General features: G+C 41.5%; 1 protein-coding gene across 17 annotated transcripts in view; it reads left to right on the plus strand.

The window, feature by feature from the left end:
• NSD1 (nuclear receptor binding SET domain protein 1) overlaps positions 1-17,380 on the plus strand; it is a 61,961-nt gene that overhangs the window by 17,848 nt on the left and 26,733 nt on the right. For 12 of the 17 annotated variants that reach the window (XM_077924664.1, XM_077924654.1, XM_077924660.1 and 9 more), the window contains 4 exons: positions 478-613; positions 4,152-4,324; positions 6,698-8,861; positions 16,701-16,822. In XM_077924664.1, the coding sequence (XP_077780790.1) occupies positions 478-613; positions 4,152-4,324; positions 6,698-8,861; positions 16,701-16,822 (2,595 nt within the window). The remainder of the gene's footprint in view (positions 1-477; positions 614-4,151; positions 4,325-6,697; positions 8,862-16,700; positions 16,823-17,380) is intronic. The other 5 variants (XM_077924655.1, XM_077924662.1, XM_077924663.1 and 2 more) reach the window with 5 other exon arrangements.

Raw genomic sequence — 17,380 nt, forward strand, 5'->3', positions numbered from 1 at the left:
TTGGTTTGATGAGGAAAAGAGTCAGGATTGGCTGCTGGGCCTGCCCAATGTGTAGGTTGTAGATCTGTTAACTGATTGGAAGAATGTTAAGTTGATCTGTCTTTTAACCAGTTAGTTGAGTTAACTTTTTTTTGTTTAGATACAAGCTACCGTAATCTCAATATTGTTGCCTTTGTTTCTTTTCCAAAGGAAGTGTAAAATAACTTGTTTATAAATCTTCACATTATAACGTTGCTGTTTACAGTTCAGTACACAAGAGCCTTGGTAGAATAAGAGAAGATTTGTGATATTTTCTTTCTCAATCCTTATTTCAGCAATACCTCAAAACCAAAAATAAACAAGTGTGCCCTTCCACTCTTAGCCTCTTGCAATTAATCAACTGATTTAAGCCAACTGCAGTTTACAGTCCTGGTGGCTCAAGCAGCTTCTACTAGAGTGAATTATATATCAATGCAGTTTATTGTTTTTTCTCCATAGGGTCGAAATAAGAAGAAACCTGCTCCGGTGAAGTATGAAACTGGAGATCTTGTATGGGCAAAGTTCAACAGGCGTCCATGGTGGCCCTGTAAAATTTCCCATGATCCTGTGCTAGACACGCATTCAAAAATGAAAGGTAATAATATTTTATTTGCATTACATGATCAGAGTTTTAGTGATTTGTATTATCCATACACAGCTCACTTTGCAGATTAGCCTCCATAAGTGTGTATTGACCAGGGTGGCTGTCAAATAAGCTGCCGGGGTGAAGATGATGATGTTGAGGGGGGTGGGCTGTGTATCTTTAATGTTTGTATAGCTTGTCAGGCAAGCTGCACCTGCTGCAGCTTCCTCTGTCAAAAGTTCTGGAGTCCTGTACTCTCTCTATATATTTTTGGCTTGGTCACCCTGCCATGAAAAAGTGAAAGGGTAGTAACAGGCACCACTGTTTTAGATTGCAAGCCCTTCGTTTCTTATTTTAATTGCATACATAACCATGTGCATTGATGGCATTACATGAATGCTAATGATGATAAAAAGGCCCAGCCCTAACCTGGGATAATTAGATTGTTTCATGGAAATCAGTGGAACTTGTTTGCTTAGGGGTTTGTTTAGGATTACAGGTAGGTAGTGGAAGCCTATGGCTCTCCACTTAGAAGCAAGCCCATTGAGTTAAGTTGGACTTACTGCTAGGTAAAGGTATATAGAATTGCACTTGGTCTCATCCTGTGCCCACTTTCCTCGGAGCAAGTCCAGTTAAACTCAAAGGGCTTATGTTGAAGTAGACGTGCATGATACTGTTCAAGTATTCCGTACTGGGAGATTGTGAAGAAGGGAGTTCTCAAAGTTCTGGAGTTTAGGAGGTGCAAGAGGAAGGCTTTGGTGGAAAGAGAATATCGTTCAGTGGGTGGGTTTGCTGAAGGAGTATGTCATGAAGTGAAATCTTCAGTGGTGAGAGAAAAATGTGAAAATGTTAGAAATCAGCCAAGAAGACAGGAGTAGGGAGAGTGGACCAAGTGCAAGGAGTGAGCAAGTGGAGATGTTATGAATTGCTGGGATCAAGGGCGGAAATTTATGCTCATTTCTTCACAACAGGTAAATTATTGCCTCTGATTGAAATTTAAAACGTGTGTGCCACCATTGCAAAGTCTCTGGTATTTGGAATTAAATCCACTGTCCTTCAGAACCCCATATCCCCCCCCCCCAACACTGTGCTTGCATCCCTGAGAACTTCACCCAGGAACCATTTTGAAGAGTAAAACTGTTCTTCTAAAATTGAAAATTTGAAGTAGAATAGGCAGTGGTTGAGAGAATGGTCCCCAAAGATGCATTGACCTCCTCTCCCAGACTCTTGTCCACATAGTGTCCAAATAGCGCCCCAACAGTATCTGAAATATGTATGCTGAAGCAGGGAAGAAAAAGCAATTAAAACTTGTGCTGTTTACTCATTCATAAGATGTTTCTCTTTGGGGAAACATTTGCTTATCTATCCAATGACGACAGCTTCTGAACTCCTTTTAACTCCTGACTCATTCAAAAAGTAAAACACAGGGAGCAGTGAATGCAGAGGGCCAACAACCTCTAGCAAAACTTGGAACTTTGGAGTTTTCTCCAGGATTTCAAAAAAAAAGACTGGTTTAATATAATTCTCCCTGAAAAATGGGTTCTAAATTAAATCTGTATTAGTTTGCTTCAGTGAGCATGTGGATAGGACCAAAAGCAAGAGCCACACCAAAAAAAATAACCGACATATCATGAAAAATTGTGTATATTTATTTAAGACAGTGAAAGCATAATACAAAATGAACAGTAAATTATATATATATAAATAATTACACTACAGATGAAATGATTATAATGGGACAACTACATGCACTATATGAAACAACTTGCACTGACTGCTCATATAGTACATAAGTTATTATAGGTAAAATACCAGTTATCCTTCTAACACCCTCCCTTTAAGTCCAGCTAACTTAAAAGCAAATGCAGTAAGAATGTTTCACTATATTATAAAGGTCTGCTTAAGCAATATATGAAAATTACTCAAGATTTGAAAGAGAGTAAGTGAGATGTAGGGATATTCAAAAAGACTTGAGAACTTGGGAGGAATAATGAGTACATAAATGATTTTACCAAAAGCTCCGTATCTACCAGACTTGCTGTGGTGAGGTCTGTTGGTTCCAGATGGAAGATTCCTGAGCAAAAAAATGGAAGTACAAATCTCAGCAAACAGACAAGCTTGCCCCAAGAAATGCAAAATTCACAGACCTGTTCTACATCTCCCAACACCATCAAGCCAGCATGCATTTCAGGGAATGTGCTGTTGGGGGAGGGAGAAAAAACAATATAAACTAAAAGCTGTAAAGAAACACTGAGAGAAAAAGAGAAGAGCACCATCCCAGTTTTACTTCTCAGTTTCCCTAATTTTAAACACCTCCCATTTCAAATCCCTAGCCATACTCTGGTTTTCTCTGGTAATCCGCTTAAACAAGTTTACCCATTAAAAATCAGTCCATTAAATTATGACTTACACCAAAATTCTCAGACTTCTTCATTACTCTTCCTTAATTGCAACCCTGAATCTCTCAGCTTTCTTTATCCAAACTAGAAGTCATTTCTGCCACGCCAGGAAGAAGAACCTTGGAAGTACTTGGTTCTGCTCTGCTTTCTTAAGCTACTTGTCCAAAACAAAGACTTCAGTCTTTGAAAAGGAAATAAAATGTTGGTTGAAAAAAGAATTATCTTCTAATGTGACACACATATAGAATAAAGGCACATATGCAGACAATTACCAGATAACAGGGGGAAACTTCACTCTCATTAAAATGCCCACTTCTTATCCTACACTCCTCTCCCTCTTCCACCCCATGGTTTATAATTGGGGTATTTTCCATTGAACAGCTGCTTCCCAGTCTAATCATACAGAGACATAACTGTAAAACCTGAACAAAAAAACCCACACATTTCACATCAAAAGGTACCTAGAGTTATATTAGTGTATTGAAGTAATAAGATACTTCTTTCTTAATTCAACAAAAGTGCTGTGTTCTTCCAGCTCAGGCTTGAATAGATTACAGGAATACATTTTGCCCTCCTCCTTGCTTTTAATTAGAATAGCAGGTAACCAGAATTCGGTCATCTAGGGGCACCTTTGGTGTTGCTATCAGAGAGAGGTTAACCCATCTTCATAGGTTCCACTGCCGTATTTATCACAAAGCTTTTGTCGTAGGAAGAATGCTCCCTTTATTCAAGGATGCTTAGCCAGCATCTTTTCTGTTCCTGCAGCCATCGACCTAGGCATAGCGATCGTCATGGCTTCCTGAAACCAAAATTTGGTGCATACAATATGTGGATCTGCTCCTTCCGTACAGCACCCTGGAACCCAGAAAATAAGTCCAAAAGGGACTTGACTATCACCCTCTAATGGTGAACTCAGGTGGTGAGTGGCAATAGAAATAGAGCCAATTAATGCATATGACAAACAAGAGGGCAGGAACCAGTGTGCTCTGGGGAGTCCTGAGTGAAATACAAAACAAGGGTGCAACCCCCCCTCCCCCATGTTGCATCATTTATTCCAGGTCCCATTTGTTAGATATGTTTTAGAAAATATTTTGGGGGCATTCCTACACCTTGACACCAAATGCTAATCTTGCCAATTTTGTCTTTGATAGTGTCCAATCGCAGACCACATCGAGAATACTATGTGGAAGCCTTGGGAGACCCATCTGAAAGAGCTTGGGTTGTGGGGAAAGCTATTGTAGTCTTTGAAGGAAGACATCAGTTTGAAGAGCTGCCTGTCCTTCGGAGAAGAGGGAAGCAAAAAGAGAAAGGTTACAAGCACAAGGTAAATCTCATGTTCTCATTTGGTTTGTACTTGAGTGTTCCCATCTGAGTGCGAAACCTAGGTGTATGATCTAGTGGAAGTGAAGTACTTCTTAAAGACCATGGATCACAGTTGGAAAAATTTAAACTCATGCTCAACTCTCTCACTGAACTCCATCAGCAAGCAAAGGTGCTCCATTTTTTGGGATTGCGTTTCTTATACTGCTTTAAAAATGACTGATATCATTTGAGACTTGGAGGCTGCTGATAAAGGAATGTCTTTTGCGTTGACTTGTCCATATAGCTACCTGATAATAGACTGGAAATATAATCATGTAAATCTGGCCATTATGTTAGTTACAGGTATAAAAGAGAACTTTTGGCAACACGTTTCAATGTTATTAATGGAGAAAACATTGTATCTGAAGGGCAAATGTGGAGTAATATGGGCAGGAAGGAAAACCTACTGTATTTCAAAATCTTAGTCTACAGCTTGAATTCCTTCTGGAGCCAGCACCCCATTTTGTGGTCCTAGCTCTGTGTTAATATTTCCAAAACTGAGATTCTGGCATAAAACATCCAGGCAACCATTTTCTTGAGACTAGGATCAGAAGGATTCAGCTATATTCCAGTTTTGGAACTTGCTAAGCTCTCGGGGAGCCAGAATGGAACCAGACTGTTGGCGCTTAAAATAAAAAAAGGTGACAGAGCAGCTTTTAAATTGATTGTGTGGGGGAAGTTGAAAGCAGCTGCAGAGTCCTGTTCAGAACAAATCATGGCCCAGAGAGGAAGGGGGGGAATTATTATTATAATTTAAATTGGGGAGAGGGTAGAATGTGTCACTGAGAGCGCAGGGGCACATGATAGCAACTGAGAGGCAAGTACGTGTCAGATTTGTGGAGATGGAGTAAAAAGCCTTTTGAGTTGATATATTTGCCACTGTGCATATGTATTTGAATTGTTTTTAAAATGTGGAGTGTTTTATTCCTTGTTGTTTGCCACTTTAGACTCCTTTGGAAGGAGTGTGTGTGTGTGTGTGTGTGTGTGTGTGTGTGTGTGTGTGTGTACACACTGGTGTTAGAAGCCTCTGAGTCAAGATGAGTGAGCTGGAGTGCTTGGCCTTAGATGAGAGCATTGATATATAGTGGACATAATGGAAGCCTGCTACAATGGAGAGAACCAATAGGACACAGTTACCTCTGGGTACAAACTCTATAAGAAGGAACAAGAAGGGCATACTGGAGGTGATGCTACTCTGTGGGTGAAAGAAGACATAGAGTCCGACAAGCTAGAAATCCCCAAAGGAGCAGACTCTTCCTGGACTTAAGTGGCATGTAGGACCTGGTGTGAGATGTAAATATTATAGTACCTACTGGGAGCAGTGACCATAGTTCTAACTAATTACATACATTTGTAAATGGACAGTTGCCAAGAAAATCCAGCACAGTCACATTTGACTTCAAAAGATGAAACTTTCCTGAAATGAAGGGATTGGGGGAAAGGAAAAGGAAGTTGAAAGGCATAATCAAGAGCGCCAAATCTCTCCAGGTCAGGAAAGGTGTCACCAGGGCCAGGAGGATACCAGAGTGGTTAATGAGCAGAGGCAAAGAGCTATTAGAGCCAAAAAGGTTTCTTTTGTCATTTTTTATTTTATCAGCAAGGCCTAGAACATCCTCTCTTGTCACAACTGACTCAGTTCCTCAGACTCCCTTCCTGTGAAAGTTAGATCAGGCACAGAGATCTGCTATAATCCACCAAGGAAACAGATGCAAATAATTTATTCAGCTTCTCTGCAGTCTCTTTATCCTCCTTTAGCATACCTTTGAATCCCCTGTCACCTGAAGGTACAAGAGCCTAAATGATGTTCTGCTACTAATGTATTTAAATAATATTCTATTGTTAGTATTTATGTTTAAGCAATGTGCTCTTTGATTGTTTTATAGCATCCCTTATTGCCTGCTTAGCAAATGAAAGTCTTGTCCAATGAGGAAAACAAAAAGGAGCACAAATTTTGGCAAAAGAAATGTAAGCAGGCAATAGTGGATGCTATAAAACAATCAAAGTAGCAGAACATCATTTAGGCGCTTGTACCTTCAGATGACAGGGGATAATATATAGCAGATCTCTGTGCCTGATCTAACTTTCACAGGAAGGGAGTCTGAGGAACTGGGTCCATTGTGACAAGAGATGATGTTCTAGGCCTTGTTGACAAAATAAAAAATGACAAGTCACATTCATGTTCTCCATGAATCTAGCTTTGATCTGCGTACTTTAGTTATGTGCTGCAGTTACATTTTGTGAAAGAAGATAATGTTCATATCTGTGTGTAATTTCATCTTTTTCTGTATTATAATTTTTTTTGTAACTTGTTTTTGTCCCTTCCTATACTTTCCAGGTTCCTAAGAGGTTTCTGGCAAAATGGGAGATCAGTGTTGGCCTTACAAATGATTATCTAAAGCAGAACAGTGCTCAAAAATACACCCCGACTTCCAGCAAACCGGACAGTGAGAAGGATGCGCATTTAATGGGATCTTGTACAAAGGACTCCTTAAATGAACAGAGCAGACAACTGAATGGATGTTTGAAATCACTAACATTGGACTCCAAACATTTGACCCATGATAAGGGGAAAGTGTTCACCAAATCCCGAAACAAGAAGAGCTCCGACACCCGGAGGAGAACTAGAGTAAGAAAAAGTAGCACCAAACTGGAGGCATCCAAGAGAGAAAGTGTGGGGAAAGGGCCAGTAAGCAAAGCTAAAAATATGGTTGCTGCAGATATGCCAGAGAAGCAGGCTTCTCATGAACTTTGCAGAATAGCAAAGAGCCTAATGGGATCCAAAGGCAGCATGGAAAACTACTTGCTCTCTTCTTTTGGAGAAAGACAATTCGAAAACAAATATAAGAAACCAGGGTTTGATATCTCTAATAGCAGCTGCCAGCAGGAAACATCCAAAGCGGATGTGAAGAAAAAGAGAAATCCAGCAGGCTTCACGTGCAGTTCAAAGCTACAGCAGCACTATTCCAGAACTGATGCTGGAGCAGAGAGGAAACAAATAGACTCTGATTCATCGGATAACGGTACCTGTGATCTAGACTCCCTTGACCAAAGTTTAGCAGCAGCAGCAGCAGCTTATAGTGTCTTGAAGAATAGTGACTCTGTAAATAAAAGTGGAAAAGAACTGTGTTCCGGGCAAAGAGATATTAAACATTCTGCACCTGTCTCAAAAAGCAGCAATCGAAGCCGCAAACCTCCAGAAGGTTCTCTAGACAGGAATATCAATGTTGAAACAGGAGGTGAGGAATTCCGTGAGCCATCCCTTGCAGCTGAGGTGGCTTCAGTTTACAGGAATGACAATCTTATCAATGTAGATAAGCACACTACACTCCAAAGTAAGGGGTTTATAAGTCAAATGGATGCAAAACAGCCTCAGTTCAGAAGTATAAAATGCAAGCATAAAGAAGCTGCTGCTGGGACAGACTCCTCTCTTAAGGAAGATGAATGTAGCCCCGACTGCTGCTTTTCTGCTACCAAAGGTTCTCCTGGGTCTCAGTTAGATATGCCTAACAAAAGTGGGAAGGCTGATGGCCCCAAACTGCTGAACAGCACAAATGAGAAACCCGGTGATTCTGCTGAAATAGAAACGGCAGTTGTGAAACACGTGCTTTCAGAACTGAAGGAGCTGTCGTATAGGTCCATGAATGTTGAAGCGAAAGACTGTGGGCCGCCTCAGACCACAGTGCCCTTACTCTTTTCATCTGTCTCTGGGCAGAACCATTTGCCTATTGAGCCCGATTATAAATTCAGCACCTTATTAATGTTGTTGAAAGATATGCATGATAGTAAGACGAAAGAGAAGCAGATCATGACTACTCAGAACATAGTCTCTTATAGGAGTTCTCACAGCGATGATAGTTCTGGAAGTAACACTCAAAGTGATTTGACATCTTTGCCTACAATGGGAACCACTCATAAATTAGAAAAAAGCCAAGATAGTGTTCGAGAACCAGAGTGTCAGAAACCCAAAGAAGGTCAGTCCTCTTTTTCACATGGTATCGCAACCAAGTTGATCGATCCCGGTGCTAACAAAAGGGAACTCACAAACGCTTCTGTTTCTGGTACAAACTGCACCGCAAGGCGCAGCTGTCCAAAATCTAAGCAGCTATCTAAACTAGTAGCTAATGCAACATCAAAGAGCAAAACACTAAAGCGGTTGTCTAATTCAGCTGAGAGTGTGCCCCGCCAGGATAGAGCTGCCCAAGGCTCAGTTGCTAGTGCTCTAGACAATGCAAAGGAAGATGTTGCAAGGAAAGTGTCTTGGGAGTTGATGGGACACTCCCCTGATGAAGACTCTGCAAGTTCCTCTGATGACAGTTTAGTTCGTATAAGAATGAAGTCAGAATATGATAAAAAGAGAGAGAGCTGCAACTCCTTTGAAAATGGGGAGTTGGATTCAGGACTGGATAGAGAAGGCTCCTTGGGTGATGAGCCTAGAGATGTATGCCACGTAGCGCCCAAAAAGCGATGGCAGCGTTTTAACCAAAGCAGTGCTAAAGCTGGTAAGCACATCAGTAGATCTAGGGAAGCAGAACAGTTGCGTGCCTTTGGCCTCTACAAAATGAAAGCAAGCTTCAGACTGTAGGCTCCTCCTCACTCTTTAAAAAGGGAGGCATTATAGGCAAGAACTGTGAGAATTGCTTAGTTAGTTGGGCAACATTTTGCAGAATAAGAGGGATGAAACAAAAATACAGTTCTTACAGAATTGAGAGTTTTACAGTTTTGAGATCCTAGTTTGAGTTCTCTGTACAAGGTAAGGATTCCTTGTGCTGCACCACTGCAGATTGGGGGAGCTGGAACCACATGGTGAAATCTTCCACCATATATATATATATATATATATGCTTTCGTAGATTTTCACGGGTACAGGAATGCAGGTTTTGGTGTCCTCGGGTGTCTTCCCGTGTAAAAGATGGGGTGTCTAGGCGACGTTTCGACGAGGTCTCACTCGTCATCTTCAGGCTGGTGCTTTCGGCTTCTTGTTACTGGAACAGAGCAGGATCTCAGTGTTTGAGTTCCTATAAATACTGTTGAGGAGGTGTGTTGTATAGCCTCCAATGTTCTGGGCAGAGAGGAAGTTCCCAGGCTAGTGTGCCTTTTCTTCTTTTGTTCCTTAATTACTTGAGGGATATCTTGAGTGATTTCTTGAGTGATATCCTGAGTACCACTTAGGTGGGTCATTAGGTGTGGATTAGTTGCTAAGGCCTTTGTGTCTTGACCTCTTGAACTTTGTGAAGAGTTTTTCTGAGAAGATGGCTGTACTGAAATTAGTTGTGCTCTGGCTTGGCTTCGTGTATAGGGGCGAGCTGTGGTTTTGTGGCCTGTGCCAGCCAGATCTGTGTAGGGATTGCAGGGGGGTGCAGCATCCGGAGGTGCCACCATGGTTTGGCTACTGGATGGTGTCTGTAATTTATCTGTGGAGAGGGTCTGGGTTTGGATCTGGTGTGGTTGATTGGTGATGGCGTTCTGTGTGCCTCTGGCTCTGGTGTCAGTTTTTGTGGGGAGGGCTAATTTCCAGATGTCTGGTAAGCGGGATGTGTCGTCACGCTTGTTCATGTTGTGAGGGTGTTTCTCTATCTCGATGGCTTCCATGATTATTCTCTTGTGGTGATGTTCCATGTTAAAGAGCAATTTGGAATCTGCAAAATTACAGGACACGAAAAACAGGACACGAAATTAATTTTGCAGATTCCAAATTGCTCTTTAACATGGAACATCACCACAAGAGAATAATCATGGACGCCATCGAGATAGAGAAACACCCTCACAACATGAACAAGCGTGACGACACATCCCGCTTACCAGACATCTGGAAATTAGCCCTCCCCACAAAAACTGACACCAGAGCCAGAGGCACACAGAACGCCATCACCAATCAACCACACCAGATCCAAACCCAGACCCTCTCCACAGATAAATTACAGACACCATCCAGTAGCCAAACCATGGTGGCACCTCCGGATGCTGCACCCCCCTGCAATCCCTACACAGATCTGGCTGGCACAGGCCACAAAACCACAGCTCGCCCCTATACACGAAGCCAAGCCAGAGCACAACTAATTTCAGTACAGCCATCTTCTCAGAAAAACTCTTCACAAAGTTCAAGAGGTCAAGACACAAAGGCCTTAGCAACTAATCCACACCTAATGACCCACCTAAGTGGTACTCAGGATATCACTCAAGAAATCACTCAAGATATCCCTCAAGTAATTAAGGAACAAAAGAAGAAAAGGCACACTAGCCTGGGAACTTCCTCTCTGCCCAGAACATTGGAGGCTATACAACACACCTCCTCAACAGTATTTATAGGAACTCAAACACTGAGATCCTGCTCTGTTCCAGTAACAAGAAGCCGAAAGCACCAGCCTGAAGATGACGAGTGAGACCTCGTCGAAACGTCGCCTAGACACCCCATCTTTTACACGGGAAGACACCCGAGGACACCAAAACCTGCATATATATATATATATATATATATATATATATATATATATATATATATATATAGTATTACTCAGTAATATGCAAGATCCTACCTGAAGTCTGTAAGTGGTACAGCTCATAAACTCTTCAGCTGTCTGCATCTGCCGGTTGTGAGAACTAGCTCTTAAGAGGTTTTGTGCCACAAGTTGCAGTGCATAAAAATCTTAAGGTTATCCAATTGAAATGCTGGTTGTTACTCTAGCTTTTCTCTTCCTCAAATTTTAATACAGGTTCACTTTAATCTTTTAAAACTAGAAGCAGCGCTTAAGAAGGCATAGTGTGATTTGGAAATAAATATATATGGTTTCTCTTACCTTGTGCAGAAGCTTTATTTATAAATTAAAACATGATGGACCCAATTCTAGCATGAAAGTATTATATTTACTGCTCAGTATTACAGGAGACTCATGAGAAGGAAAAATTGCAGCCCAAAAGGTAGATAAAAGTTTAGTAGTACCGAATAATGTGTGTTTATTTCTCCCTGTGGAAAGCAAGTGGTCTGCTAAACTGAGTGTATTGCGAACAACACAATCCTATACATGACTAACTCAGAAGTAAGTCTGTTGGCTTACTCATAGCTAAATAGGTGCAGAATTGCAGTCTAACACAACTTTACCTGAGAGTAAGCCCAGTAGGACTAACTTGCAAATAAGCATGTCTACGGTAGTGCTGCATGTTGGGTTAGGACTCAAGAAGTCACCACCATGTTGTTGTTGTTGTTTAGTCGTTTAGTCGTGTCCAACTCTTCGTGACCCCATGGACTTGAGCACGCCAGGCACTTCTGTCTTCCACTGCCTCCCGCAGTTTGGTCAGACTCATGTTTGTAGCTTTGAGAACACTGTCCAACCATCTCGTCCTCTGTCGTCCCCTTCTCCTTGTGCCCTACATCTTTCCCAACATCAGGGTCTTTTCCAGGGAGTCTTCTCTTCTCATGAGGTGGCCAAAGTATTGGAACCTCAGCTTTACAATCTGTCCTTCTAGTGAGCACTCAGGGCTGATTTCCTTCAGAATGGAGAGGTTTAATCTTCTTGCAGTCCATGGGACTCTCAAGAGTCTCCTCCAGCACCATAATTCAAAAGCATCAATTATTTGGCGATCAGCCTTCTTTATGGTCCAGCTCTCACTTCCATACATCACTACTGGGAAAACCATGGCTTTAACTATACGGACCTTTGTTCGCAAATTGATGTCTCTGCTTTTTAAGATGCTGTCTAGGTTTGCCATTGCCTTTCTCCCAAGGAGCAGGCGTCTTTTAATTTTGTGACTGCTGTCACCATCTGCAGTGATCATGGAGCCCAAGAAAGTAAAATCTCTCACTGCCTCCATTTCTTCCCCTTCTATTTGCCAGGAGGTAATGGGACCAGTGGCCATGATCTTCGTTTTTTTGATGTGGACCTTCAGACCATATTTTGCGCTCTCCTCTTTCACCTTCAATAAAAGGTTCTTTAATTCCTCCTCACTTTCTGCTATCAAGGTTGTGTCATCTGCATATCTGAGGTTGTTGATATTTCTTCCAGCAATCTTAATTCCGGCTTGGGGTTCATCCAGCCCAGCCTTTCGCATGATGAATTCTGCATATAAGTTAAATAAACAGGGGGACAATATACAGCCTTGTCGTACTCCTTTCCCAATTTTGAACCAATCAGTTGTTCCATATCCAGTTCTAACTGTCACCACCATAAACGGCAGCAATTTAAACTTGAATCTTACATTCTATAAACTTTTCAATCTTGTTTTGCTATTCCCCATTAGCAGTTTTTGATCAGTGATTGTGCATTGGGTGGCAACATGAACTAAATTTCGAAATTTAGAGGGCTGGCCTACCCTGTTTGCGAAATGCAAATTGCATGCTATGTGAAATACAAGATAAAGCAAAATGTGTGAGCCAAGGATGGCAGTCCTAGTTCATGACTTATCTCTGTGTACACTTACATAGCATAAATTAACTGTACTCCCATTTAACTTTCTGCTAGATCTGAGACACATACTCTTGAATGGTAATGGCCCCACCATATTTTGAAAACAGATTTTGCAACATGCTGTGAAGAATAGGTGTTTTTGATAAAGGATTTCAGTAATGTTTGTGGATTGCAGTATAACGCAGGGAATGTTGCAAGATGAGCAATAAAGTATTCTTAACTAACTTTTATGAGGAAAGTATCCAGATCTTGCCTTCTGCAGAAGACAAAAGGTTAATTTGGCAAATACACAATTGTAATTATTTTTATTCTGGCCAAGGGCCAAATACGCTGCATTCAGTTTAGCTTCTCCATACACCTGATCAGAGCATTTCAGCTTCCCCCTTCCAGAGGCAGCTATTCCCAAAGATTTCCAGGGGTTGGGCAGTGGCAGCACTTTAGAGTAAAAATAGGTAAGATCATTCTGTTTCAGTTTCCATGTACTCACTCACAGGTCCATTCTGTTCTATTTTTAGGAGGGGGAATTGATTGCATTTTAATAATATGCACTTCCCTGTGATATGCATTTTCTATGCATCTTTCCTATAAAACACATTTCTATATGATTTTACAATGTATTTCCCCCCCCCCCGGCAATATGCATTTTTGTAAACATTTCCCCCATGAAACATGCATTTCTTCATGCACTTTTTGAAAACCAAAACTGCATCGCTAAGTGGGCAATCTGATAGCTGCATTCCAACCCACCCATAAATCCAGGGACAGCCAATCTGACACTAAAAAAACTCAAAGCAGTTTATAAAAAGAGTAAAGAGGGGGGAAATAGTCTGTGTTTAGCTTATTTAAAAAGTTAAAAACAGATTGCAACACCTGTAAACATTCTACGTATCTGAGTAAGCATGTCCAAACAAACATGTTTTTTAGCAGATGCCTAAAGGAGTACAGCGAATGTATGTCAGTAGGCAGGGAGTTCCAAATTGTGGGTGCTGCTGCACTAAAAAATAATCTTAGAAATGCAGAATGAGTATTGTTTTGCCCTTGTAGCGGTGTCCGTTCCACAGCTGAGTGGGCACATATGGAGGAAAGCGGTTTCACAAGTAAACTGTGGTTCTGAGTTGTTAAGGGTTCTATATACTAATAGCAGCACATTGAACATGGCCCAGTAGCAAACCTGCAGGCCTCTGAGAACAGGTGTTATATGTTGACGGAGTCTCACTTCTGTCAGCAGCTTCCAGATCAAGTGCAAGGGAACCCCCCCCCCCCCCGAGCACATTGCAGTAATCCAGACTTTCTTACTGACATTTCTTCTGTTTTTCCCTATGCACCTCCTCCTTTTTTTCTTAATCATCTTTACGTATTATTGTAAGCAACCACAGTAACTCCAGTGTTAGGAAATGCTTTGATTCACGATGATGCACTGTGTGGCACTCCACCACAGAAACCATGAGATTGTACAGTAAATTTCAGTAATCCAAGTTACAGTCTCTCACATTGGTATCAAAATAATTTTTACTCAATAGCTACAGCCAGAACGAGGATGGGTACTATTTGTGTTACGCTGTGACCCTTACTGAGATAGATAAGGGATAGCCAGCTTCCTTCACCCAAGAGACTGATGCGCTCTGTTCTTGTCGTGGCCGGAGGAGGTTGATGCTAGAGGAAATGTCCATAGCTGCTCAATGACTTCATCAGGGTTCGGGAGGTGCCTCTACAGGTCCTCCTTTCCTCTACTTTCAGCCTGATGGCTCTCATGCATGTTTAGGGTAAAGACAGAAGGCAGTTTGGAAGAAGCAGCAGAGGCATTTTAGCCCTTACATCTTTCCTTCTACAGAAGGGAGAGTACTGCTATTATAAGGAATCGAGAGAACCAGACACCACTCTGTTGCTTATGGACTACCAGTTGCCCAGCTCAGAGATGTTTACTCTTCGTTTACAACAGAGTAATCAAAGCTTAAAATGAGAACTTTGCACAATGCTATTCAGTTAAAAAAGGAAAAAGTGGAAAGTCAACAGGTGTAGCAGACAAATTTGTTAGAATGAATGCATAAACTTCAATCTGCAACTATTTCAGGCACTTTATAGTTTGCCTCTATAAAAATTAGCTACCCTTATGGAAATTGGAGCTAAAGTTAGCTCTATTATTACCCCCTGCTTAAACTATAGCTGGGTTGAGATTCATTCTTATAAATTTGTCTGTGCCTGCAGGATTCCTATTTTTTTCCAGTGCTGCTTTAATCCTACCCAGTGTCTATGGCTAAGCAGGGAACTCTGCTTTTCTGAGTTCCACTTATAAGCACTAGCTGCAGTGCTTCACTGTGAAGATGATATATCAGATTAGACATAGAGTCTTCTTTGGAGATCACTCATAGCCGAGTAAGATTGTCTTCAATAAACAGTTTTAACAATGAGTCCATAAGTGACTGTGGAGGCCAATTCTGGATCCACACGTCCTTCCACAGTGGGGACATTGGTTTCCAGGCAGGAGTTGATCACATTGAGGGTTTGCCAAGCATGCCTTCCTCTTAGCATGTTTCTCCCTTGCATCCTGAGTTTGAGTGTCTTCGAAGACATAGAGTATAATACTGTGTTCCACATACTGATTTGGATCCAGCATTCTCATGAGCAGAACTCCATTCATGGAATGCTACTGCTAGAGGAGGAGCCCATTTTTTTCCAGTTCCACCTTCCTTCCTCAACCTCCTGAAAAGCTGAACCTCCAGGACAGTATGGGGACTGCAAGGGGAAGGGGAAATCAGGAAATAGCATCTACCCAACTTCTTCCAGTGAGACTTTGCAGGATCTCAGTAGTCCCTCCACAAATGGAAAAGCTTATCTATTAATGGAAAGGACACACTGGATTCAACATGTTGTAGAAATAGTAATAGTAGTAGTAGTAGTAATAATAATAATAATAATAATAATAATAATAATAATAATAGAAATGTATGTTGTAAATACTGTAATTCACATTTGCTGAACAGGAAAGGGGACTTCTGAGTTTTTTCTCTGGATATGTAGCCACTCTTGTTTCAGGACCAGCTTTATTTCAGAACTGCTTTCATACTGTGTTAGGAGGAGCCACCTGTTTTGCTTGTTCACAATATTGATGTTTATTGTTTTTCAACATAGGATTTCCTCGTGGTTTTTTTTTTTTAACAACAAGCAAAAACTTTTAAAAGAGGAGAGAGAGAAAGAGTTCCTAAGACTTATAATGGACTCATTTGTACAATCCAGTTTGAGAGCAGGTTAAAAAAATGTTGATTTTTTTTATATAAAAAAGACAAAACTCAGAAGTTTAGGAGAGTATCCTAGAAGCAAGTCATACTACAGTTTTACAGATATGACTTAATTCCTGCTTCAACCACAATATTTCAGTCCTAGCTTCTCACCCTCAAAAGGGGTAATGCAGTTTTCCCTGCTTGACTTGCACATGGCACTGCTAGGCCAGACTGGGCACAATTTACTGCACTGAGACCCAGGCAAGAATAGCCTGCTGACACTGGGGACAAGCTGTTGATGGCAGTCGTTGCAGCTCACTTGCTTTCCATAATTGGGCAGGAACCGGGTCCTTTCCCTTTGTGGGGTGACGGTGGTGGGGTTTGCATGGATTAGGATCACTGTGTGGATTCCTACTGAATAATGAGAGGTGGCACGATGGTCAGGGAAGAAGCTTTTTTATGAAAACCTGAAGGAAAGGGCTGCTTTTGAACTATTATGGCAGAAGAGGATTGCTTAAAAACTTAAATGACATAGTCAAGGAGTCTCAAGCATCTGAGCTATGCACCTCAGATTCATGTGACCATCACTTTGTTGAGGGCACTGGAAAATGGCACAGGAGCTTCAGCAGACCCTGGCCATAATGAAGGGTTCTATCCCAGCCCTTCTGATCTTCTCAGAAGACTAATCCTGAGGCTCTTTCTCCTTTTTTTATCTTCTCAGTAGCTCATTCAGAGAAGAAACGCCTTAGGAAGCCAAGTAAGCGGCTTCTGGAATATGCAGAAGAATATGATCACATATTTGCACCTAAGAAAAAGAAGAGGAGCCAGGAGCCATTTCGGAAGGTGGGTATGAAACAAAGAAACAGGTATAGGCACCCACCAGAAATTGGGAAACCGTCATCTTGGTAGTTTTTTTTTTTCAAATAGAGTTTTTAAAACTAGAACTGGGATCCAACATGTGTGTATGCTTTGGGGCAGGGTAGTGGAATTCCACTTCTGGCTGAGGCCCCTTCCATCACATGCAAATGCCACCTGAGAAATTGCCTCAAACTTTAGGAGTAGCTTATCAGAGGGCAGGTGGGTGATTAAACAAAGGAACCCCAAAGAACTCTGGTGCTTTTTTGGAATGCTGCAGGTGACTCTAAGACAGGACAGAAGCTTAGTGTTAGAGACTCTTGCTTTCCATGCAGAAGGTCCCATGTTCAGTCCCTGGCATCTGAGAATGTCCCCTGTCTGAAACCCTGGAGAGCCACTGCCAGTCAGTGTAGACCAAATTGTGCTAGATGAACCTATTGTCCAGTTCCATACAGAGAGCAGCTTCCTACGTTCCTTCCCAAGGATCCTAGCCATTATGAGCCAAGTTTTTTGAAACAAAAAGTACAGACATCTCAACAATTCCAC

The sequence above is a fragment of the Podarcis muralis genome, chromosome 2, assembly GCF_964188315.1.
Source record: "Podarcis muralis chromosome 2, rPodMur119.hap1.1, whole genome shotgun sequence".
In the NCBI taxonomy this organism is placed as follows: domain Eukaryota; kingdom Metazoa; phylum Chordata; class Lepidosauria; order Squamata; family Lacertidae; genus Podarcis; species Podarcis muralis.